At 43.1% G+C, this 25,738-nt stretch overlaps 2 protein-coding genes across 7 annotated transcripts in view; both read left to right on the top strand.

Moving 5' to 3' along the window:
* The window catches only part of agmo (alkylglycerol monooxygenase), a 42,173-nt gene extending 30,252 nt beyond the window's left edge, over positions 1-11,921 (top strand). Inside the window, exon 13 of the mRNA XM_029505085.1 lies at positions 11,550-11,921. Coding sequence (XP_029360945.1) covers positions 11,550-11,630 — 81 coding nt within the window. The 3' untranslated portion in view covers positions 11,631-11,921. The remainder of the gene's footprint in view (positions 1-11,549) is intronic.
* Positions 11,922-22,675: 10,754 nt separating this feature from the next.
* The window catches only part of dgkb (diacylglycerol kinase, beta), a 50,864-nt gene continuing 47,801 nt past the window's right edge, over positions 22,676-25,738 (top strand). For all 6 annotated transcript variants that reach the window (XM_029504253.1, XM_029504251.1, XM_029504249.1 and 3 more), the window contains exon 1: positions 22,676-22,745. In XM_029504253.1, the coding sequence (XP_029360113.1) occupies positions 22,676-22,745 (70 nt within the window). The remainder of the gene's footprint in view (positions 22,746-25,738) is intronic.

Here is a 25,738-nt window from a genome sequence, read left to right as displayed (position 1 = left end):
CCTACGATCATAATATCACAGATGTGTAGCTTTTTTGTTGCTCTTTCATTCATGCCAAAAGAAAAGTCAGGTCAGCTTTTTATCTTTGAAACTTTGAGCGCTGCACAAAGAATTTAATTCAATCTAAATAAATAAAAGCAAGACAAATAACTCCATGAACAAACATAAATAAAGAAGTGTGTAAAGGTTGTTTTTGCTCTGCTTTTGTTGGATCAGCTGTGAGTGTGCGAGCCGGCGCATCGCTGTTGTGTTATTAGAGTTGTCTTTACTTTCAGCGGAGCGATAAGTTCCACAAAGTTGGACGTGGATTTAGCTGCGCTGATATTGATAGTGAATGATATAAAGTGCAGCACTGAGGCCACACACTGCAGTAAATACACAACGCTCATCAGTGTGATGGTGTTTGGCAGCCTCCAGTGCTGCTGGCCTCTGATGGAGACATAGTTTGTGTCTCAGAGTAATTTTGACTTCAGACAGATCTGCTCATTTAACCAGAACCAGAACTTGGTTCCAGTTTCAGCCTCCAGCCTGCAGACTGTACTAATATGCTCCCGTTTAGCCGTGATGCTAAACTTCAGCAGACCTGATTATGGCTGCAGCTAATTATTATTTTCGCTGTCGATATTTCTGGAAATCATTTTCTCCATAAATCAGTCGGTCCCTTAAATGTCACAAAATTAAGAATGAAAGTTGCCAACCGGCCAATTTGCAAGAAATGTGGTCCCAATATTGAATGACACTGCTGAGTAATGACCTCGGGAAGTTTTTGCCAAATGTCATGATGTCACAGTGAAGTTGACCTTTGACCTTGTGGAAATCAAATCTTCTCTTCATTTTATCCTTATAGACATTTGAGTGAAGTTGTGCCATTGTTGTGTGGCCGTAAAGATGCTTTGTGAGGTCAGAGTAACCTTGACCTTTGACCCTTCACCCCCTCAAATGTAATCAGTTCATAATGAGGCGCGTCAGAATGAGTGACAGTTTCAAATAAAACAACTTTTTCAATCTTATTTTTACAGAGTTGCCTTTATGTGTTGGATTCTTACTCTTTTTATTATTTTTCTTTTGGTAAATTTTTGTTGTATGTTTTATATTTTGTTTAAGCCTTCTCAGTATCACCCTTTTTTGTGTCTTCTTGTGTTGCACTGTATTTCTGTCCTTCTGTAAATCCAGCTCATTTGTGTGTCAAAGCATTTTGTAAACTCAAAGACAGTTTGAAGCTGCTGTATAAACAAAATGATTATTATTGTTCGTTGTGTTTATGCCAGATTTAAAGAAAATTCCCTCAAGGTTCTCAGAAATATTGTGTTTGGATGACCTGAACATGGGAGGTGGGGATAAAAAAAAAAAAAACTCCATTTGCATTTTAAAGTGACATCATCAGTTTTGTCCAAACAGATTTGGGTTAGAAACCTAAATCTTAGAAAAGAACTTCCTGACTGTCGATTCTGTCGATCTTTTGACGGGGATGATGACATTATGTTAACATCCCAATGAGATGTTCATCTTTTTTTTTTTTTGTTTCTCTCTGTTTTTGGTGCCGACACAACAACGGGATTAGCTTTTAGCAGAAATGACTGAAATCAGCACGTTCTCTGATGGCGTTTTACCTCAGAAGCTTCACAACGGTTGTTTTCATGGCATTGCACTTGATTGCATTATAGCGTCTGGTGCCGGTCGGCCCAGCCCCAGTCTGTTTGTGCGTCCACATGTGTAGTGTGTTTTTGTGTGCTTTGTGTATTCAGGAAGAAGGGGGTGGGGGGGGCAGCACTCGCGGAGTTGGGCTTATGATGATGTAACACACGGTGGTATTAGTGTGTGGGCCCCTGGTTTTGCCTGCAGGCTCAGGGAAACACGCTGAGACGTCGTGTATCTGAGAGTAATTAAGCAAAAGAATCGAGCTCGGTGGTGAAGTCACAGTAATTTAAGAGGAGAGCTCATAAAAATACACCTGCCTTGTTGAGAAAGAAAGTTTCTCAGGGATTCCTGTTGTGGAAAGCATTTTTAAATTTAACTTACTGGGTTTGAATCCAGCAGGAAAAAAAAAAAGCCGTATTTGGCATCCTGTTGTTTTTTTTTCCAAGACTCTGAGTTGGTTTTCCTTTTTTTTTTTTTTTTTCTGCAGCTATAAATCAAAAAATAACCCAAACAGAAGAATAAAAGTCCAAAGTAGTTCTTTAGCATTCGGCATCTACATTCTGAGATGCTTCATGGAAATAAAATAAAATCCTAAATGTATGTAATCCCTTTGAATTCAAACCCCATTGGATTCTCCATCTTTTCCATCTCACAGGAGGCCTGTCAGACTCTTGAGGGGAAAGACAAATGTGCCGGCCCTAAACGAAGAGGTCAGAACAATATTTTGAAGTTCATGTCAAACACAAAGGCCGTATCTCGCCGCAGAGCGGCTTTTATCTTCAGCACGTCACCTCGCTTCTCTGCAATAGTGGCAAATAATTCCCACCCTCCCTTTTTCCCCCGCCATGCCGGCCATGAGCGGGACAGATAAGACGGCAATCAGCGAGAGGTCGCCGTTATCAGAGGGTGTCGCTTCCACCCGAGCAGACCTCAGGTGCGAGGTGGCTCAGCAGCCTTTCTTTCTTTACTGAAACAGGAATGTGTGGCAGCGAGGAGCCGAGGCTGAGGTTAACAGGACTGTTTGGAGCCATGGAAACTCTGCGAGCATGACATCATCCGAGAGCTCGCAGGAATGGAAAGGAAAGGAAATCTCCTCCCAGTTAGAAAGTGGAGGGATTTGAGAGAGAAACGCTGGGTAGGACTGTTCCGTTGGAGTAAACAGCGGGGTGGTCGGCCGTACACAGTGTGAAATATTATCACTCAATGTGCAGGGGATCGTGCCCGTCAAAGAGTAACCGCTTGGTTTATGTTGTCAAACCACTTGCCAGGTAAAGTTATGGAAATCTAACAGCAACTGGCCTTTGGGGGTTTTCGAGCTCTATTTAGTTTGGCATTTTGTGGAGATCGTTTCTGTGGCCAGCGCTGACTTTCTTTTGAATTTGTCTTCCTATTTGTACCTTAATTCATGGGTGAAACGCAACAGTCGTCCAGTTTATGATACAGAGTCCGAGCCAACAAGTGAACTGGATTGAACCTGACAATTCAAATCTGCTACTTTCTCTTTTTGTCACAGTATCGTTTCTCCATTCTTCAAAAAACAAAAACAAAACACAAAACTAAAGAGCTGATTTCACAGAACTACAACCCCAATTTCCAAAGACGACTGCTCACAAATTGAAATCATTGGTAATGATTAAAGGCTTTCATTAAGTTCATATATAAATAAGTCAAAGATTTTTACTGTAAAATCTATCAGCGGAGCGCCGACTAAAGTCAAAGCATATTTATTTTGCAGTCTTTATTCCAGTTCGTGCCTTCATCACTCTCCACTCAGTTCAGTAATCTCTCTCCCTCCAACACGCTCATTGGCTCGCTGGCTAATAATCACACGTCTGATTTTTGTAGTAAAATGAAATTCTTCATGGTCCCCTTTTTTCACAATAGCTAAAGTTACATTATCTTGCCAGAAGTGAGCTGGAAAATGTCTCCATCTGCCAGAGTTTGTGAGCTGTAAGGAGGGGGGGGGGCAGACTGCCACCGTCACACAAACACTGAGCGGTAATCTTATTCCCTGCTCTCCAACTACAGAGGTAACACGTGCATTAAAGTTCCTCCACTTCATATTTTCTGCAAGGAATCAGTTGAAAAGGTGCAGCGGGAGGAAGAGGAGAAGGAGGAGGGGCATGGATCAGGATTTTGATCCCTGGATCTGATATGTTAACTCTCCCAGCCAGGGATTGTCCACCTCCTCTCTGAATATCAAGCCTGCATCAACCTCCAGGTTTGAAAAATGAAGCACAGAGAGCTTCAGTTCCTTAAAAAAAAAAAAAAAAAAAAAGGTCCAACTTTACAGCAGGAATATTCATGTTTACAGCCTGGGTTCGCTCCGTTCAGCTAATTCCCTCATTCTTGACGGTCGCTTGGGGGGATTTTTTGTATAAATCCTGTTTACATTTTATTTCATCGTAAAGTTCATGTATAATTGAGGGTGGGACCACTTTGAGTGACAGCGGATGAGCGTATAATGACCACAGACCAGCTCGCACTTGAAGTGAGACGCGGCGGAGCCAAGACCTCCACCGCCGCACCCCGTCTTTCCCTGTCTTTGGATTATCTGGGACTTAGATGGACCGACAAGATGCCAACAGAGGATCAGAACATTCTGAGCTCCAAAACTGAGGCCAAGTGTCTTGTCCGACTCCAGCCGCTGGCTCGTGGAATTGAATAACTCCACATTATGTCAATGCTGCTCATTTAAAAGAAGGAAGAGGATTTCATGAGGGCAACAAGAAACCGCTGAGGCTTTCTGTTTTTTGGAAGTTGATGTTGAGCTGCTGAAGACTCTACTTTGTTCATATTCGCCTTTCCAAAGATACCCTGAGATATAGTTTAAGGCCCGCTGCCTGTGTTCTCGTGCCAGGCTCCTCGAACTCCGCTGTGCATCTGTAAAACCTCACAATGACGTAATCTTGGCCGGCGTGCGGAGTCGCCGCGTGCCTCTTAAAATCGGAAACATCTCTGTGATCTTGCAGAGTTCATGCGGCTCTGCGTCGACGATTATTTGCTGCGTCTCTTCCACCTCCTTCTCAAAACACACTGACGGTCCGAGAGTGTGAAGCCGTTCCTCCTGCTCTCCTCTTCAGCAGCAACCTTTCAGTTTCCTTACGTTCGATTGACACGACTGATAAGGAATGCTTTATGTCTGAAAACTGCAATAGGACCCTTTTATTCTAAAGGACATTTTTCTCTCCAGAGGCTTCTCTGCATGTTGGCGCCCCTCTACTGTTCCCAGCCTGAGAAATAGTTTTATTTTAGGAGCAATATTATGAGCTCCTGAGTAATGATCCTCATTCAGCCCTTTCTGCTTTGCTGGAAACAGAATAAGCTGCAAAGGCATCCACTCACTTTGTGCTGAGCTGCTCTTTAAGGCCACACTGAGATCCTGACCTGGCTCCAGGAACAGAAGTATTTTTTATTTATTTTTTTTTTTGTTTGAGCTGCCCTCCTCCTCTTCTCAGCATTCTCAGCCAGCCTTGCAGGTTGAATTATTATCTTTGAGGCATTTATTTTTCTTTTAAGTTAAATAAACTTAAATTGGGCAGTAGATCTTCATTTAGTGTGTTTGTTGTGCTAACACCTTGGACCGAACTGGCAAAGATGGGACATTTTTCCTCTTTTGTCGGGCTGATTACATCTGTACCATTTGTGTTGCATTAACCCAAATTGGCAACGGTGATTACTGCCTCTTTGAGCCGTCTTTTCCTACCCAGAATGCCACACATGTGGTAGGAAGACAGAATGGCTTCAAGATCATTTGGCTTCAAACTCTACAGTAGGAATGTTTTTATAAATATCCCTGTTGGATGAAAGGAGTCGGGGTAAAGATACACCTCTTACAGGCCCTCTGAGACTCATCCATCTCCGCTGCTGCACCGAGAAAATCCCTCTGAACTCATCCACCGTGCATTCGGACGTCTTCTCTTTGCTTCATGAAAACACAAACAGGGGCTTGATTTTGTAAAAGTAAATGTAACTTCCTGTCCTCTCCACCCTCTTTGTATTCTGGACTCGTGCCCACCTCCCTGCCGTCCAAATTTCCGTCGAATTGTGCGCTCTTTAGCAACAGGTCCGCCAGTGCAGCCGCCCGGGGATATGTGGTTAATGATGAGGTGAGGACTTCTCTTATTGAGGGCTGAAGGGGCGCCAAGCTGCTGTGGTCTGAAGTGCATCGAACAGATATGAGAGTGGTTACTCTCAGGGATTTGTCTCATGTTTTCAATGAGGCGGAGGGTCTGGATGAGTCGTTGCGGGCCTCACATGTGACCCCGCAGCAGACACATGGTAAATGAGTACAAATACCAGATGTGAGAGAGGAAAACCTCTAAACACCTGTATCATTCTAAATTGGCATATAATCAGACCACTTCCAAGCTTTGCTACACTTTCGCTGTGCAGCAGCTTCACGTGTTTTGTCTGGCAGCAGTGTGTGTGTGTGTGTGTGTGTGTGTGTGTGTGTGTGTGTGTGTGTGTGTGTGTGTGTGTGTGTGTGTGTGTGCGCGTGCGTGCGTGCGTGGGAGTGTGATGGGGATATTTCTCATGGCTGTGCCGGAGAACACAGGCACTAAACGGACTCTCTTGTGGGACGTTAACCTGCCCAGCGTATCCTTCCTGAGTCTGCTCCAACGAGCCCAGCGCCGAGACTGTATATCTGCTCATTACGAACAGACAGGAAGTCCTCTTTGTGTGTGTTTGTGTGTGTGCGAGGCTGAAAGTTCCTGTGCGTACGTGCAGGTGAAGGTCCGTGCTAAGATTATCTGTGTGTGTTTGTAGATTTTGTGTGATGTTGTGTAACCAAGAGAGGATTTAATGCAGCTTATATTTCCCGTGTAGTATCTGTGATTGTGCGACTTTGCATGTGTGAGTCAGTGCATGTCATGTCATGTGTTCTTTGATCCTTCACCTGTAAATTTTTTTTATTCCTTTAAACCTTCAGTGCCTTTTTTTTATTGCTCATTGGGGAGCAGTGGAAACAAGGCATGACTGCAACACTAACTTTTTAATTTATTAGACCAAAGTTGTTTTCCATCTTTTGGACATTCAGCAGTTGTGGAGCAACTTACAAATGTGTCAAAGGTCAAAGGTTTGCTTTCTCTTTTGGTTTGTGGGGTTGAAATTTCTGGTCGTTGCTCCGCAGTGTTGTTAACTCTGAAAACGGTTTTTGTCAGGACATTTGAAGAATGAGCTGAAACCTGAATGGAGCCAGTTAATCGTTAGAAACAACACGTTTCATAATGACACGTTGACACGTAAGTTCCTGTAAATAAGGATCCATTTCAGGGAGGATGTTACAGATTGATTTGTTTAAAAGGAAAAATCAGTTGAACTGATTTGAAGACAAATCTTTTCTGTCTTACTTTATCGAGTAAAAAACAAATCCAAACTGTGAAACTGCAGGTTGAGCTTTTCAGCACTTTGTGTGTGTTTGTGTGTGCGTCACTCACACACAGATACTGTAATTGAGCCGTGTGAGAGTTTTGCTTTGGATCAAACAACAAATATTTTCTGCAGTTTATTCTCATCATCCCAGCAGCGTCCAGATGTAGCGGACTCCGCCCACTCCGCTCCTCCTCGCCGCTGTCAGGTGGTTAAAACAAAAAAGCTCGAGAGTTATTTTCCGATACAGTCGGGTCCAGGTCTGGTGGACTGTAGGCAGCCATATGGGGAGCGAGCTCTGGAAACATCCCATTACAGGTCATATATCACATGTCTGACAGCAGCCATTCTGCCTTGTTTTCATTTCAATCACGAGTGCAGCTGCGCTGGAGAGCAGCGAGGCTCGGCCACGTTAACCCGCTGAAGGCAGGGAGACAGTCGCCGGGGCACAAAACGCACCGCGGGGCGTTTCACGTATCCGTCAACGGCAGCCAGAACGACTCTACTGTTGTCGTTCTGGAGATGTGTTCTGCACCGGGCTGCAGATGGCCGACGTGTCCTTCTTTTATTATTTTCAAACATGTTTTGAGAGTATTGAGAAATTCATGTCTGGCTGCAGAAGTATTCCAATAATTTACTCGGTGAAGAGACTCCGGGGACACCGAAGAAGGAAGTTTCACAAGAAATGGAAGTTTGTGGATCTGAAGCGTTGACTATTTATAGAAATGCACATAGACTTAAATCTGAATCCTGTCTAAAGACTAATGAAAATAAATTGGGCTGTGTTGAAGTTTATGGGAAAATGGCCGTACTACTACTACTTTATTTATTTATTTATTTTTTTAACTCAGTAAATGTTTTCCTAAGGAGTTTATGGTCTCAGACTCTAGTTCTAAGTCTTCTGCAACACAATATAATATTCTTCCTTTAAATGTTGGTCTCATTTGGAGGGAGAATAGACCATAAAGCAGGAGATGCATCAGGGGTGTGGCCACTGTGTGCTATCCAATCAGGATAAAGGACAGAGCAGGTCAGACCCAGATCCATGCCGCCTTCTCCTCCAGATATGCTGTTCCCTGCTTTGAGAAACAAAGATGGCGACAGCCAAATTTGAGCTGCTTCTAAAATGTCTGTCTTCTCTCAATCTTTAATTCACTTTTCGTGTTTGTTTTGCTTCCCGTTCACCAACCCTCCATCTGGATCCGGCCTCCATTTAAAAAGCACCTGAAAGCTTCATAGACGGCTTAAACGGAAACAACTTCACCTCCAGAGAAAGCTGAAGGACGAGTGAGACGAGGGGAAGATTGTCAGTACATGAAACGTGAGAGTATGACCAGAGCCGTTAGGATTCATCCTCTGAGGACCTGGAATGTCAGTACCATCTAATAGTTTTTGGGATACATCAGCTGACTAACCAAACTGTGCGTGTTTGTCAGTTTGGTCAATAGATTCACTTTGTTTTATTCCATCCCAACGTCTTACTCACCTGAAACATCCCCAAGTGTTCTCCACTCCCTTCCTGTCTGGTTTGAGCTCTCAGCGCCGCCATTTTGAAACGATTTGGGGCCTCCGTGTCCTTCTTAAAACAGAGGGAGAGTCTTTGTGGCTTTTTGTATTACTCCGCTTAACAAAGTACTTTCTGCCCAAAGCCAAGTGAGTGTGAGCTGATTCGCTGAGATCTCCACTTTGGGAGCGGTGCTGTCTGGCTGTAGTGCTTATTTGTAGACGATCAAACCCGCTTCCTTCCACCGTGTAATCTGTCCCACATGGATTTCCTACAGAGTCCATTAAAATGTAGCGTATAGTGGGGCAAATGAGGAGAAATGGAAAGAGTGAAAAATAGGTGCCCTCGACATGCGGCTTTGATAGAAAAACCTCTGTCATGTTTCAGTCAAAGTGATTTGTGAGGTCCTGCCAAACCTGCGCGTCCGCTCTCGATCCCAATCCGTCTCCAAAATAGACACGAAGCAACTTCACGTATTTGTAATCTTCCATCTGTTTTTCCTTCAGGGAATTCAGACCTCCAGCCACCAGGTTTAAACTGTTTTAAGTGGATTTACCGGGACTAGCAGCTTGTGATGCGGCTTCATCCAGTCGGTTTTAGTGGAAGCCAAATGTCAATACAGTTTTAAATGTTGGGGTTTTACTCCTGGTTTCCCTCTGAGGTAAATCAGTTTCCCACAATCTCAAGGAAAAGCACAAATGAAAGCACTTAAGTGAAAATGGAAAAGTCCCCCAGAGCATCAGTTTATATATTTTACTATCACTCTCATTTGAGTGAGCTCTTTAAATTTGCCCGTGTTGACCTTCCCTCAGTTTTTAACAGTGCAGATTAACCAACACTTGTTGATATAATTAATGTGCGTCACGCACACACGCTGCCGCGGCCGACAAACCACCATCAACGTGCAGCTCAGCAAACACAAACACAGCTCCCTCTTCGATCGCCGGCCTGCCCGCACTCATGATTTGGTGCTGAAAGTGAATTCTTCACTTTTCTGAACTGACAGTAAACATATTTAAATATCTAAAATTGCCCTTCATGGGTTATTTTGAACAATATAATCTTTGTCTCTGTGTCCATCACAGGGAATCCTCCGTTTTCCTGCCCGTTTCAAATCTGCAGAGAATAAATAGATAATAAATCACAGTTTAATCTGCTTGTTTACATTTTACAACGTCTTGCCTCTTGAAATTTAAGAAGGACGGACAATGGAAGTAATTTTGGAATAGGAATAGTTTTACTTTCCACATGCATGCATTTGTCTATAGCTAGTTATTGCTGCACAAACACAGCAGGATTGTACACAATAAACAAACATCACAAAAAAAAAAAAAAAACACACAAATGACCGAAACGACAAGCGAGCTTCCAGCTATAATACCCCACTGCGGGGCAAACAGGCAGTTTCAGATCTGCTATGGGAAAGAGATTTAAAAGTTTCAAAATTCTGGTGACACTGATGGAGGCAAATGCATTGTTTTATTATTATTATTGTTGTTGTTGTTGTTGTTGTTAAAGGCCCAGTGGTTGTAAAGAAAAGCTGTTCTTTCAGTGTTGCAGCTAGTTGAATGAGTTGTGTATACAAGGTATTTTAAATGATATGAATATACTATAATTTCTGAGATCGTGTTGAATCTAAATCCATAAAGGGAAATATAACGGAGTAAAAATGACACAGACATGCAGGGAAGTATGAATAGCTCAAATCTGGCCTTGAGTCCACCACAGCTCTGAATACAAGTTTGTAATATGATTTATCTCTGTGCTGGTTGGTTTGGAGTTTGTACCGGGACCTTCTGTCCGTGCCAACAATGAGAAGTAAATGGAGAGAAAAGGGGAAAAAAAAAAAAAGTGGGCGGACATTTTTTTACTTTCTTTTCCCCTGTTCCATCCATCGATGGGTTTTTAGTCTCTGTGAATTCTGTCGGGGGGGTTCAGGTAGAAAAGCAGAGAGGAGTTGTGTTCTCTCTCTCTCAGAGGAAAACAGCTGTTGTGTCCAGGAGGAAACATCCTTTTTTTTTTTTTTTTCCCATCAGGCCTTTTCACCTGTGATGGACAGCGGTCTGGTTTTGGCTTGATTTGTGATGTAGGATGTAGTTTATGGGCCAGAACGCAGCAAGGAGTGGAGCCGAGGGCTGTTTCTGTTCCCCTCCCTCCAAATAGCGAGGTCCCCCACGGCGGTGACCCCTTTGACCCCGTCGTGAGAGCTTCTGGGGAGAAGACCTGCTCCTTAACCTCCGAGTCCCCTTTTACATCATCCTGAGACCGACAGCATCTGAAAGGTCTCGCCGTTTTCTTTCAATCACAGATTCCTTCTCAGTGTTTTCCTGAGTGGTCGTAAAGGAAACTTGTTGTGTTATAATGTTGTTGTTGTTGTTGTTGACATCCCAGATTTCTTTTGCTCAGCATGATGCGTTTTTCACGCTTTATTAAAACACGTCTCCAAGCTTTGGATGAAAAAATGTTCACATTCACATTATCGTGGCCTGAGGTGCAATATCGACATGGAGGACCTCAGATGAGTCTCCATAAATGCTGGTGATGTTGCTAAAACAGGAGCAGCGTCCCCCAAAGGCAGAATGAGATCCCTGAAGTGGCCCTTAACTGTGAAACTACAAATCATAAAAAAACTTAATGTGCACTGAAGGTGTGACAGAAAATTATTCAGAAATAATTCTGTTAATCGATCGCTGGCTCCAGTTTTTTCAGTATAAATGCGGTCTGACAAACGAAATGTCTCCAGTCAGGTCTGAGAAATGAACGTTGGCTGTTTTCAGACATTCTATGAACCAAATAATCGATCACTTGAGTTTGAGAAAGTAGTTGTCAGATTTGCACATTTATTTGCAGTCCAATGTCTGAAAACAAACTGAAGAAGTCTTCACTCATACAGAACGTGAACACATGAATCCCACGTCGGCCTAAAGACAGCTGGTTAAAGCGCTCACAGTTATGTCTGTGAATTAGACACATTCATGTGGAGCCTCTGACCCTTTTTCCTCTCCTCCTCTCGCTCTCTTCCTGTCTTGTCCAGGCCTTTGTCTCCCTCTCTCTGGTGTTCTGGGCTCTGCAGAGCTTCACTCAGCTGCTCAGCATCAAGCAGAAGCCCGACTGAGTCAACACCAGGCGCCGCTGACTGATGGCCGGGTGGGATTTTATCGTTTGAAGTCGTAATTGTAGAAATAATTCCTCTGTAGCAATTCTTCAATCAGCATAAACGCTCTGTACAGTCTCATTTGTACGGTGCATCCATCAGTTCCTGCTGTTGGTTTTCATGTATAAATTTGAGAAAATGATCCTTTTTTTTTTTACTTTTCATATTAAACAGGTTAAATACTGCTGATAAAATGAAAATCGATCCATCTGTCTGTCTGTGATAGAGCCATACTGTATAAAACACATACCTCTCCTGAAGGAAATGCTGATGCTAATTTTACTTTGCACAACTTGTACTGTACAAATTATTGTACTGTTGCTTTTTTTTGCATCTCATTGCAATAAAACATTTGTAATTTTACTCTTCTGGTCCCTGTAAGCTTTATAAAAAAAAATGCGTGCAGGCCCATAAATGTGCAGGTTTTACTGGCGGATTATTCCTGAGTTTCATCTTCCAGCCTCCGGAGCGTGTGTGGGAGTGACAAACAGTCCACAGCAGATGGTGCTGTTATCTCTCTGCCGTGATTCCCAGCTGATCCCGTCTGTGTTGGTCAAACCTGCACGTCACTGTATCTGGGAGACATAAAGAGAATCCACCACGGAAGCAGCTGCAGGAATTACATGTAAAAAGAAAGACAGAAAAGGAAAATCCACGCATGTCGTTTTTTTTTATGACAGCCAGTTGTGTGCCGTTGTTCAGCAGTGTGTACCGATGTTAACATGTGTGTGATATTAATGATGAAAACATGGTTGATGTTCACGAGGAGTCCCTTGTGAGGAACGTGAAGTTCATCATCAAACCTTCACAGGACGCCTGAAATCTGCAGGTGAAGCAGCTCAATCAGCTGTTAACGCCAAAAACCTGCTGCGATGTCACTGACAGTCAACATGGCCAAGGTTTTCTTTATTTTTTTACCCATCGAAATGACAACACGGCTCCGCTGACGGAGGAAAAGGTCGGGGGGGTTCTGAAACCTGAAATGAAAGGTGAGCGGGTTTGTTTCTTTGTTAAATGTCATTCAGTTCAGGCTGAGTCGGCCTCGTTGCCTGGTGATGGTACAAAGATGCTTCCAGCCTTGTTCCCCTCGTCATGCTCCTGCTCTGTGTGAATTCACTCTTGGAGGCTCAAATCGGTGTTTGAGGGAATCATTAGGCCTTTGAATAGCTAATGAACTCGCCGACAGCCTGAAAGCTCCCTGTTAGCTGCATAATCATTGTGAAGGCCGGCGTGGATTTGGAGGTGGAGCGGGTGCAGGGCCTTTCTCTGAGGCTGCTTGGCAGCACGAGCAGTGTGTCCGTCCTGACGTCACCTTTTAAGTCCTTCCACTGAAAAATGTTCACAGGTTGTTTCTGAACTTGAACGTTTGATCAGTTTGACACTTGGCCGCTTAAATCCCGGTCTAAAATTGTGTGAGCTGATTTTTCTGACATCCAAACCAGCAATTAACACGAGTGTGACACGGAAACTCCTGGAATTAAAACATTTTCTTATTCTTGAGAGACTAATTATTATTTAAGGGGGGTAACTCCATATGTTTTGAAATCTGTGAAATTCAACAGCTGAGGGCTCGAACTGAGAAGCTTCTGAGTGAGATATGACTGATTATGTGATTCTGTTTTCGTCCAATCTCCGAATGATTGTCAGAAAAATCAGAGTGGAAGAAGTGTTGTGTTTGTTTTTTGTGTGTGGGTGTGTGTGTTGTTGTTTTCTTTAACCAGCCCCTGTGGAGGTTTTGTGTTTCGCCTGCACACATCAGACTTGAGTTCCTGTCATTTTGAGTTTAAAGTTACTGAGAGAGGGAAATAACAGCCGGCTAATCGCATTAACTCCTGAATGGAGGACATTATCCACTCTCCATTAAACGCTCCGTGACAATATGATAACTGGGACCTGCTCCAGTTTATGAACGGTCTTTTCGTATTCTCTCCTCTTTAATGATCTGTTGGGTTATTGAAGCGATCCACCAACGAGACGAGAGGCTGACATATTGATCGCAGCGTGGAAGGATATGGCCTTCACCTTTTTACATGAAATCTGACTAATAAGCGGTGAGGGAATTCTGCCCGGGGTCCCGCTTAATGGAACGAGGAAATGTCGCCAAAGAAAGACGATCAATGAAAGCGTCAATGAGAATTAGATCTCGCCTGTAAGACGGGAGCCAAAACAAACCAGCAGTCATCTCTTCTTCTGCCGTCGAATGGCAGCTCTTTTATCCACCTCTGAATCATCGGAGTGATAAATCAAAGCTGGTATTTCATTAATAACCAGACACCATGTAAGTGAAGCCCATAAACATCTGAGATGGAAAACACAGACGTTATGGATGTCTAATGATCTGTTCCAACAGAAAGTATTTGCAGCTAATTAGAATTTGTCTGAGTTTTACTGAGATATTCATTTAGTGCGTATTTATCCACTGAAAGTCGGTAACATTACTGAGTTTATTTCCCCTAATTATAGCTGTTACAGCACCAGGCTGGCAATCTTCAATATTTTTCTTATTTATTGACAAATCCAATGAAAAGACCAAAACCGGTTCCTCGGCACATTATAATTTTCTTGGCTCTCGTCCCCAAAGTGTCCAAATTTGCATAAAAAAGTTTGAGTCACACTGAGCAGAAGTTTCTCACAGGAATTCATTTGGGACTATTTTCAGCTGTGGACTGATACATATTTGGAGCTCTATGGAAAATTTACAGTCCTCCAAAGTTCGATGGCTATTTCAGTGTTTGGTCCCTGACCTCAGATACCAGCAGAGCCCCGCCTTCTTTTATATTACATCATCATATTAGTTTTTTTTTTTGTTTTATCTCCCAGTAAATTCAACAGCTTATGGAGCTTTATTCATAATTCTCTTGACTGTAAAGAGAAAAACACATTCAGCGCAGCAAGTCCAGCTAACATTTCTTTAACTGTGTCCAAATTTGGTTTGAAGGCCAATTCGACGGCTCCTTCATACGCACGTGAAAACAGTCGTGATTTAAAGTCCAAAAGTATCGTCTCGCTTCAGTTTAGCCTTCGTGGCTATGAAGGACCAGATCCTGAACTGGGACACGGGTCGGTCAGGCTCATAGCTCAGAGTTAAGATACGTACTTCTTCTTTGGTTGGAATAATGAACACACCATTAAAGCTGTCGAACAGCTCAAATCAAAGTGGAGGAAGCTGATGGTTGATTCATGGAGGGAAAGACCTTATCAATGCGTTCAGTGGCACCGTGGAACATGTGTCAGGCTGCAGCTACACAAGCTGGATGATTAGTTTGAATGCAAAGAAACAAAACAGTTATCTGACCAGAAAATATTCTCATCTTATCCCCCTTTTCTACACCACCGGAGGAAGACGTGAGGAACAACGCTCGCATCACAGCTCCACATCTTCACGGCACTTCGCACAGGAATGTGTTCTGCCCACTGAGTCGAGGACAAATCACATCAGGGAAAACCCGGGAACGGCTGAATGCATCGGACAAGTCCATGTCTGGCCGCTCTGATGTGCCGCGTAATGACTGTGCAGTTCTTCGTCACTTCTCCAGCAACATTTTCAAACGTGGAAACTGCCATGCGAGTTCGTGTTGACGTGACTCCGAAGCACACTCTGTCGTCTGCATGTTTCATGTGGAAGCCCGCAGTGATGTCGTCCATTTGCTTGTGACTTGCGACTTGCTTTGAAGGTTTGAGTTTGTAGTTTGGATGTGCCCGGCGTGCCTTATGGCCTATTTTCATCTAAAGGGGACCATCATTCAAAAAATGGACATTTGTACATTACAACCTGCTATCTAAAATGTGATCATTGTTTTTTACTGATCTAACAAATCCAGTAAGAAGAAGAGCCGTTTTCCCATTGACTTCAATACAATCTGACCTCTTGCTGGCAGGAATAGCACACAGCTACTGAAACTTAAAACAGCGATGAGCTGACCTTTTATCGTGTATTTTTTTTTTGTTTTGTATCTTTGTTAAAGCCGTTAAATTGACTCATCAGCTCAAACATCTTTCCCTCCTTTTTTTTTTTTTTTAGCTCGGTGGCAGATGGGAAGAGCGAACAAATGGGAGCAGCTCCCTCAGAGCTGCAGATCGCTCCAGTGATTCGTGCCACGATAACATTGTTCAGTGAGTTGCATCAACTGTCTGCAGAGGGACAGAGAGGAGTCACACGCGTAGACGACGTCTGTTTATTCGCTGTCACCTCCTGGACTACAGTCCTGTGGGCTTTCTCTGCACCACAAGGCTCAAACAAACTTTAATCCAGACTAAAATGAAATAAATCTGATTTATTACATTACTGAAGCAAGCGCATGTGCAAACACTGGGAGGCTCTGACGCTAATCATTTTTTAAATTCTGCATCCGGTAGCTTTAATTGGAATATTTAATACGCTATATACAACCTAAGGAAGGAAAAAAGTAGATATTGTACAGGCATAAGAACAGAAACAAAAATGATCATCTATAATATGTGAACGAATAAATGTTCAGTTCAGAAATATTATTTTATACACTGCAATAAAACTCAGTAAATGCACCCTAAGGATACAGTTGCAGAATTACAATTTTAGTTGTGTTTTTTATTATTATTAGTATTATCCTGTTAAAATGCTAAAAGTGTTGTAAGTTCATGTTGTGGTTGTGATAACTTTCTGTGTTTCTTGTAATGACAGCTGAGTCTAAAGGAGGCCCGACGAATCAGAGTGTTAAAAACACAAAACAAAACACACAACATAAGTTCTCAGTTTAACCGGTTTGAACTCGAAATTAAAAGTAAATCAAAGTAAACTGCAGCTTGTTGTTTCAGTTTGCTGTTAAATCCACTTAAAAAAAAAAAGTAGTAGCTCTTTTGGTTTTCGGAGCTTTATTGGAAAGAGCTCTGACAGTGATAACAAATCAGACTGGACTGAAATACTGAAATATTTATATATAAAGCATCGTTTATCTTCATAACCTTAACAAAGAGCTCAGCAGCCTGATCGTGGCCACACAGGAAGTGTTATGTTTCCTTTCTAAGCGCTGTCGTTCAGTGTCTCGCAGATGCCTGCAGGCCATTATGAAGCATTTGCACATTAACGTCAGCCTCCCTTCACTCTTACTGCTCTTTCTCTTCAGCCCGGGGACGGACACTCATGGAGGGGGCACCCAGCTGTGTCAGCTCGCCAGCATCCATCCAGCCCGACCCCGTCTGTGTAGATGTGCAGGACAGGCCCTTACATAACGGTCCCATTCTGACACACGGTGTTCTGCACCAGACGCCGTGCTCACAGGCGGCTATTTATAGCACAGAAGGCGAGAAGTGAGGTGGACTTGATGTGTGTGCCCAGCTCCTTTCTCAATGAAGGGGCAGGCCGATTGCGTTGTTGTGTTGATGTGCTGCAGCAGTGTGGTGCGGAGAGTTATGATAATCATGAGAGCGTCACAGTGACACCATCGTATGCACAGATCTTTGTTCAATCAACGACCACAGCTGAACGAAAACCTACATTCAAATTGCACGAATGAAAAAGTTGCTGCGGAGATGCTGCACTTCGAGACGACCTTTTGTCTGCCGTGAGCCGCGTGCACGCAAACGTGCGCTCTTTTCTTACGTTGTTTTGCAGAAGCAGCTGAAAACTGTGACGCCTAAATTATTCCACATTCTAAAGCAAAGCTTCATTTGCAGTTAATGGGCCTTTGGCCTTTAAGATGAATTCTGAATACAAACACGGCTGTAATAGATATTAGCGGATTGGATTTAAGGTCAGCTGGGCCATCGTAAATTTCATTAGCCTCATTAGCATTTAGCAAATCACAGCGACGTTCATTACAATCTCATTACTCAGCTTGAGTCTACTGATGCTTCGGCAGAAAACAAATCTTTTAATGAAACGACTTTAACTTAGTGAGTTTTTTTTTTTTTTTTGACAGATCAGAGACAAAAACTGCCTCCAGGACAAAACAGGGTTAGATAAAATTTTTTTACTGATGCAGAGAGCGTCGCCAGCTGGGCCAGCTACTGTAACCGTCCTCCCGTGTGCCTGACCCACATGCATAATGACCCCATGACATCTCTGAGTAATGAAGCTCCGACACACAACACACAAGTTGGCGATGACGACAACTTATGACGAGCATCGTTTCTGTCACCTGCATGTGAAACACAACTGTGTGTTTTGTCTGAAGGAAAAACAAAAGAAAACCATCAGACAGGGTTAATATTATTAAAATATTAAAAATATTAAATTAGTATTATTATTATTATTATTAATAATAATAATAATAATAATAATAATAATAATAATATAATAATTATTATTATTAAATATTAATAATAATATTATTAAAATATGAAATAAATAAATAAATATAAAATAATTGTATTACAAAATTAAATAAAAATTCCAAAAACTAGTGCTAAAACTTATTGTGTGGAAAAAATGCAAAGCTCCACCAACGTCTTCGAACATCATCTCAGAAGACGGAGTTTGCTCAGATGTAATACGCCAACATTGTTTTGTGAAATACTTTTAGACTGAGCGTCTGCGCTTGATAGTGATCACACTGAATACTGATGATTTCTACACTTTAAAGCTGCGTTAATCAATATCTTATGTCAACAATAGATCAAACGGCTGTCTAACATAAATGGGTCACTCTACGTTCAGCTCATTGATTTGAACTCACTGTAAACTGCAGCAGCCAGCGAACAGCAGCATTCACACAGCGGCCTGAGCGAAGACATGAGGGAATACTGGACTCCCATCCATCAGGTGGACGGGAGCACAACTTCAGATGAATGCTAATGTCTCTCTGAATATCTGCTTTATGTCCTGGCCCACATTGTGTCTTTGTTGTGCTGCTGCTGCTAAGCTGTAGAAAGTTACAAACTCATTTAACTCTCACGGTTTGAGCGAAATCAAATCAAGGTTAAGCTCGATAACAGCCCACCGACTAATTCTCTGATTTATTTAAAGACTTACAACAATCTCAATATTTCACAGCGTGTTCCTGTGCAGATGGCCCGTCGTTACCTGCTGTCGATACCCAAACTGGCTCTGCCTCGCTGACACAAATGCAAACACCCACACGACCTGAACAGACAGCCTGGAGGCCAGTTATTGGCACAACGGTCAGCGCGCACACACACACACACACACACTGTCCATATCTGGGTCATTATTCAGAGAGCCATGTTGAGGCTGGTAGGTCAGCTTCTACGGTGTGTCCAGCGTGGGAGGATACGTAGAAGGTGGCTGAAGGTGAGCTGGTGGCGTCAGGTTTGTTTCTGGAAGATGCACACTGACAGCCATACGAGAGCAGCAGGGCAGAAAGTGTTTTTGGGCCACTTTAAAGTTTCCTGCTGAAGAGTTTGATTTTGGAATATCTGGAGGTAAAAAAGTCTAGCCGGTGATCTTTGAGCTCAAATAGCACAAAGTCACACATTCGCTTCAAGAGACCAAACTCTGATGATCGGTGATCCCCTCCTCTGAAACGAGAACATCACAGCAGACACTTTTATTTGAAAGTGAAATTGTTGGTCGTTTTTGTCTGAAATTAAAAACACTCAAAGGTGTTCTTAAAATAATCCGTTAAAACGAATATTTCCTGTGTTTGAACGGCGTTGAAAGGGTCAAACACGGTGACATTTAGGTATTCAGACATGTTAAATCAGTGAATATCCTCTGGCCGGATTAATATTGTGTGTCCAGCTCGTTGTGTTTGTATTGTTGGCATGTGTGTTTGATTGCGCTTCCGTCGATTTGTTTCGCGCCTTTTTGATCTGGTTCATGTATTCTCAGTTCTCCCTCCTTCCTGTTTTGTCCAAACTTTTTCTGACCGCTCTACACAAACTGCAAAATGTGCTGCTGCTGCAGCTCCGTCACCGCTGAGTTCGTTTGGACGTGCACGCTCGCCGTGTATCTGTCTCTCTCGAGTGCCAGCTAAACGTCTAAAATGTCAATGACGCTGTTTGGAATATTAATGAAGAGTTTGTGCTTTATGAACAGAATGAGCATGAAGAAAAGGTTATTTTATCCTCTGAGATGTGACGATTCAGGAATACAGTCTGTTTTTTTTTTTTTTTTCTTGAGCTAACGTAGATCCAACAGAGTAAAACCCACTTTTTGAAAAGGCACACATTTTCTTCGGTATCACGGGGACATCAGACGAGTCCACGCCTCGGGAAGGTGCAGCGTGTCCTTCCTGTAGGTGTGGTGATGTAGTGAGTGCGATTGTCCAGGACAACAGCTTTTATTTTGAAATATTAGGTTGCCTGAATAAAAAGATCCACTCGGCCTCCGTTATTCAAACAGGGAACACCCCTGTTTTAGCTGTTAGCCTTTAGCCTTGACGCCGAACTCGCCTGTTGGCCCCTCAACACCAGGTGTGTTTGATCTGAGACCGTATGCTTTCATTGCAATCCCGTGTTGAATTCTATGGGAAAATGACCCTTCTTCTCCCCTGATTTATTAGCTTTCAGCGAAAAACTTTATGGTCTCAGTCGTTAGTTTCAAATCTTAAATACAGCGTGATGTTTGAAGGAAAACGTAGCATAAAACAGGGGAGGCGGGGCATCGGCCGACTGTGCCACCCAATCGGGAGGTTAGATCCTCAATCCGCGCCTTCTCATTCAAATATGGTTTCTTCCTGTTAAGAAAAAAACAACAACAAGATGGCGACGACAAAATGACAAACTTGAGGCTACAAAAACAGCAGGTCACAAACCTGAATCTGATTGGACGACCACAAGCCAATCACAAAGCAGAGTTCTGTCAGCTCCACCTTCATCACAGTCATCAGTTGTCATTTGATTGTGTGCATTTCTCCTGTTTTTGTCTGTGCTCACTCAGAGAGAAGATCTCCCACAGGTTGCTGCACTTACCGCCTGTCGTGTTGAATGCTGATGTGGCCGGCTGACACCTGGGGGGGTTTTCAGAGGAGGGTGGGGGGGGGGGCAGGGAGGAGGGATGGAGGGATGTGACGTCAGCGAGCGGGAGTATGGAAACTGATCATTGCAGGCAGCGCAGTGTTGGGTAATGCTCTCTCTCTCTCTCTCTCTCTCTCTCTCTCTCTCATCCGCGGTGATGCTGCTCTGAAACACAAACACAACATCCACACACTCTCACGCACACAACGCCATGCAGGGGACGAGGCTGCTGCTCCAAACGCAACACAGACTCACACTCAGCTCAGAGGAAGAGGACGCGGCAGCTTCATCTGAACAGATCTGAACTCCAGCGCTGCAGCAGGTGAGAGGCATGTTGGTATCTCATCTCATTGTGTCGCACTGAGGTGCCGCATCCCCCCCCTGCCCCCCCCCCCCCCCCCCCCCACAGAGGGATCCGGTCTGGCTGCACCACCGGAAGACGGTGAGGCTGAAGTGGATTCTGGTCTGCGGTCAGACAGGCAGGAGATGCTGCAGCTCTCATTGGTTCTGCGGAAGCGCATCGCTGTGGAGACTGATGAGATTCTCGCTGCTGTAGTTTCATCTCCGGGGGCAGATAAAAGTTTGTGCAGGAGAAGCTGATTTTACAGAACAACAATAATGATGCTCTGTTCGTTATTTTAAACGGCTTCAGTTCACAAACCCGCCTCTTGCTCGGCTTCTCGGAGGTAGAAATGTGATGTGACGGGGGAATTTTCTGCACGCACATCCGCATGAAAGCAAACACACAAAGACAAAGAAAAGCACTTCCATTTTTGCTAGTTACACACCCATCCTCCGCATCAATGAGCCTGTCCACTTGTTGATCCAGGGCTTAAGTTCCCAGCAGCGATACACACACACACACACACACACACACCTACACACAGCTGCCTGTGCGACATCTACACAAACGTGCAATTAAAGGCACATTCATTCTGCAAAAGCAATCCGTATTCATGTGAAGAGCAGAGGCTTGGTGTTTTATCATCCAGTGCAGGTTAACAATGTCACACACGTGCTGAACTCTCAGTGAGGCAGCTGTGATGACATTAACATATCAGACCTGAAATTAAAATGCTGAAATGTTTTATTGATATGTTTGCTGGCCTGGCTCTCCTCAGAGAGCTTCACTGCCTCTTTAAAAAAAAAAAAAGGGCTGTAAAGGTGCCACACTGGTCTAAATACTGATTTAATAGCTTTTGGCAATTTTAGTGGAAACACTGAGGGCCAATAAAACTGTGGCTTGTTTCAAGAATAAAAGTCCCAGCTGAAATAAACCGCCTCAACATGATCATGTTGGTTATGACCATGATGATGCAGGATCGTTAGGAAAGCAGCTCTGATGCTAATTCGAAGGCTTTTAACGCCACAATTGGACATTTTCTTTTCATACAAGGACTCACTTGTTGTGAATATTAAATGATGCTCCAGTGTGAGGCAAAGAAACACTTTTGTATTTTGTATCCCGCTGAAATATCCTTATGGATCGCAGTAGCTTAATAGAGCTTTATGGGTTTAACTGTCGACCTGTGACTGTTTTTACTAAAGAAAATTGAGTAAATGATTCTGGAAATGTAGTTTTCAGTAAATTAAGAATGTTGGAAAGAAATCTGAACAGGAAACATTTGATAGTAATGTCTCTATTTGTGAATTATCGCCATGCACATCATTAATGATGGACTCTGGCTCGTATTGAAGAACTCTCCATCCCACGCTGGCCGACGAAGGTCTAAAATGTCAAATGGTCAAACATAGTTTCACAAAAGAGGCAGATAAGGGATTCATTTTCCTGTCACGCCGTGTGTGGAGGAAAACAGTGAGGACCGTGGGAAGACAGCAACAGAATGACGTTTCTTTATATCAGCATGTATTGATAAATCAATTTCTGACCTTTTGCAGTTCAGTTATCAGCTTCAGCCGTCATTACGACCACGCAGCTCCGCCCGCTCGGCTGTTTGACTGCCATTAAACTCAAAGGGACGACTGGGCTGGGTGTGGGGATGGATGGGTCAGGTGCGCTGATGCCTGTTGTTGTTTTGCAGCGCGGTGCTCCCACCGTGTGCCGCCGCCCGGGGAACGCTCGGAGGACAAGGAGGCCAGGCCTGAACACAATGAGCGTCCAGGACAAATGGGTCACCCTGACCCCGGCGGAGTTCGCCCTGCTGCAGGAGTACACCCAGTGTGAGTACAACATGGACTCCACATCCGGGTCCGACAGAGATTCTGCGTGAACGGCCATTTTTCAAGTGATACGTCAAACAGGCCATTAAAGGTGCCCTTTGTCCCGTTAGCAGCCGTTGATAACGCTGCAAAACGTGTAATTTTCCAAATCTTCAGACATTTATTTGGCATCATTTTGGCTTTGCTATAGTGTGACAACGCCAACAGTTTCTGGGCTCATATTTTTACATTAACAAACTTATTTTTAAGTTCAGAAAGTGACAAGAGGTAGCTGGTTAGCATTCTAGCTTAAAAAAAAAAAAAAAAGTTTGATTAAATGAATGCTAATTAATTAGCGCTAACGCTGGCTGTGTAATAATAGCTCCTTTATGTGTGAGTTTCCTCCCATACATTTAGTATCTTTCTGTTTTCAAACTCGAAACTGATCCAACCTGCCCAGCTAGTTAGCTGATGAATAAAGTGGTCAATTAGCAGCCAGATATTTCCCGGAGGAGTCATTGGAAACCAAACAGAGCTGCACAAGTGAAGGAATATGTTCTGTACACGTCGGCAGCTGTTTGACTGTATCCTGAGACATCAGGCCTGTTGTGTTGTCCCTAAATATAACTATTTATATATATATATAAATAATGACTGGAGGTTTAACTCCAGTTTTTGTCGATCAATTAACTTCTTACTTTGTGTGAGAGGAACAGTGAAAAGGTTTGACAGATCTGTGTCGGCTCCATCTACTTATAATCTCCACAAGGCGATAAAAAACATTTTGATTTAGCAATTCTATGATAGAAAATGGGCATAAATTTGGAGTTAAAATGTGTTGCTGGTTTGTTTGTCTTTATTCTCTTCATCCCGCCCCGTGGGAACGACTCTGAGACTGTGCTGATGTGTTCAGGGCTGCTAACACAGTCGTCTGTTGAGCAATTGAAATGTTATTGAGTTACTGATTTCGGAATCACAACGTTCAGGTGGAACAAAATAGCCCCAATTTGGAGAAAACAATTATGTTAATGTTCAAATCTTCCTCATAAACAAACTGGCTTTGGCATCAGAGACTCTGCTGCTGTTTTTAATTGCTGTTTACAAGTTTTGTTTTTGGGTAAGGAATGAAGATATTTATCACTTACACCCAAAGGATAAATAAAAATAAGGTTTATATTTGTCAGCAGGATTGTACAAAAAGTAATGAACCAATTTGTGTCCAACTCGGAGACCAACCAATTAAATTTGTGGGCAGAATTAGCATTTGTGTTTTATTTATTGATTTTTTTTTTCTGGTCTGTGCTGTTTGACTTTGGCCTCTACTCTCTGAGCTCAGGCGGATAAAGACATGCAGGGTTATAGATTTCTTCCACTTGGTTCCTCTTGTCCTCGTTCCATTTATCGAGGTGTTTAGTTATTATGTTAACAATTTCTGTTCTCACTGTGACAAATAAACAGCTAGTTGGGTTCGTATAAAAAAAAAAAAACCCAAACATCTGCCATTTAGTGAAATTAGATATTAAGATAATAAGAAAAAGTGCACTTTCATTTCCGAGCTGAGTGTTGGCATTCTGTGGATTCGTGACATGTTTACTATGATTCATAACAAACTGGAAACAGTGAAGAAATAGAAGCATAACAACATCAAAGGTATCGTTCAGCACTCCGGCTGTTATATTTTGTTTTTGTAAATGGTTTCTTGTGTTTAGTTTAAGTCGAGCAGGTCACACTGAAGTTTCCATCTTCGGATGTTTGGATGTATTGGTGGTTACGAGCTACAACAACGAAATAAAACAATTTGGGAGGTTAATTTTGGTGAAGGTTGCTCAAACGTCGGTTCCCAAATTTGTTCTGTTCTTTGGAAATTAAAGACATTTTCTCCAACATCAACCTGCATAAACACACTCTCTGGCACATCCTTTGACTGCAAACTCCTGTAAAATGTATTTATCTTAAGTCCATAATAATTTACGCACGGACTGAAAAGCCACAGTTGTGCTCGTGAAGCTGAGGACAGGACTGGCGTCATCATATTTTCTTGTCTTTCTTTGCCAGTTGTGAGTTTTGTTGCAGATTCATCATCTTCTTTCGGTTTCCCAAAGCCTCTGCCAGCTCTGCGATGCTGCAGGATGTTTTTGGTTTGGAGTTGTTCTTTGTGTAAATTACATTATTAATCTCTAGAAATACTTGAGCAACTGTCGGTAGCTCTGAAACCGAAAGGTTCCTGTTTCGTCACCAAACGGTAACTTGCCATCTCTCCATGTTCTCACCCAGAAGCTTCTGTCAGGTTTCCCTCTCTCCATGTTGTTCTACGTACTTGATGTGGCAGCTCATCATATTAATGACAGTTCTTTGGACAGAGAAGGGACAAACCTCTCCTCGTTCGTTTTTTCCCAGCTTAAATGAAATCATTTATTTCTACCCAAGTCATACCAGACATTGGATCAGCACATTTGTGCGCACACACAGACTTACTTGGCCACCTTATAGTTCACATCTGAACAGATGGGGAATTGGAAACCGCTGTGCCAAGCTAAGATGCCAAACAGTTTCTCTACATAATATGAAATTCAAATCTTCATAAAACCCAAAAAATCCAAACAACAGAGTTTTCCCCAGAATGTGTGTCTGTGTTGTGTCTTCACAGTCTGCCCCTCGCTGACAGAAGTATTTATGTCGACTTGTTGGAAAAGTTTGTGTGTTTTCTCATCATGAAAACACGTGTAAATCAGTCAAGTCTCCCACACACCAAGACACACAAACAGTAACTCTCTCTGATAGCATCAACTCACAACAAGAGCGTTCCTGCTTCTGCTCTCACCGCGCTCTTCGTCTCAAACATCCCTCGTCCGAATGGTGAGCATTTGATCTGCGTGGTGCCGCTTCGGCTTCGGATTCATCGGCGAAACCCAACGAATGGCTCCTCTGCGCACCAGACTGTGCCTGGGGATGCTCAGAGTTTATCTTACGCTCCGAAACGTTGGCACATTTCATCATTTGTAACGGCACCAGGG

Source organism: Echeneis naucrates, chromosome 6 (assembly GCF_900963305.1).
Source record: "Echeneis naucrates chromosome 6, fEcheNa1.1, whole genome shotgun sequence".
NCBI lineage: Eukaryota > Metazoa > Chordata > Actinopteri > Carangiformes > Echeneidae > Echeneis > Echeneis naucrates.
The sequence above is the reverse complement of the archived record's forward strand: the minus strand, read 5'-3'. Positions and strand labels throughout refer to the sequence as shown.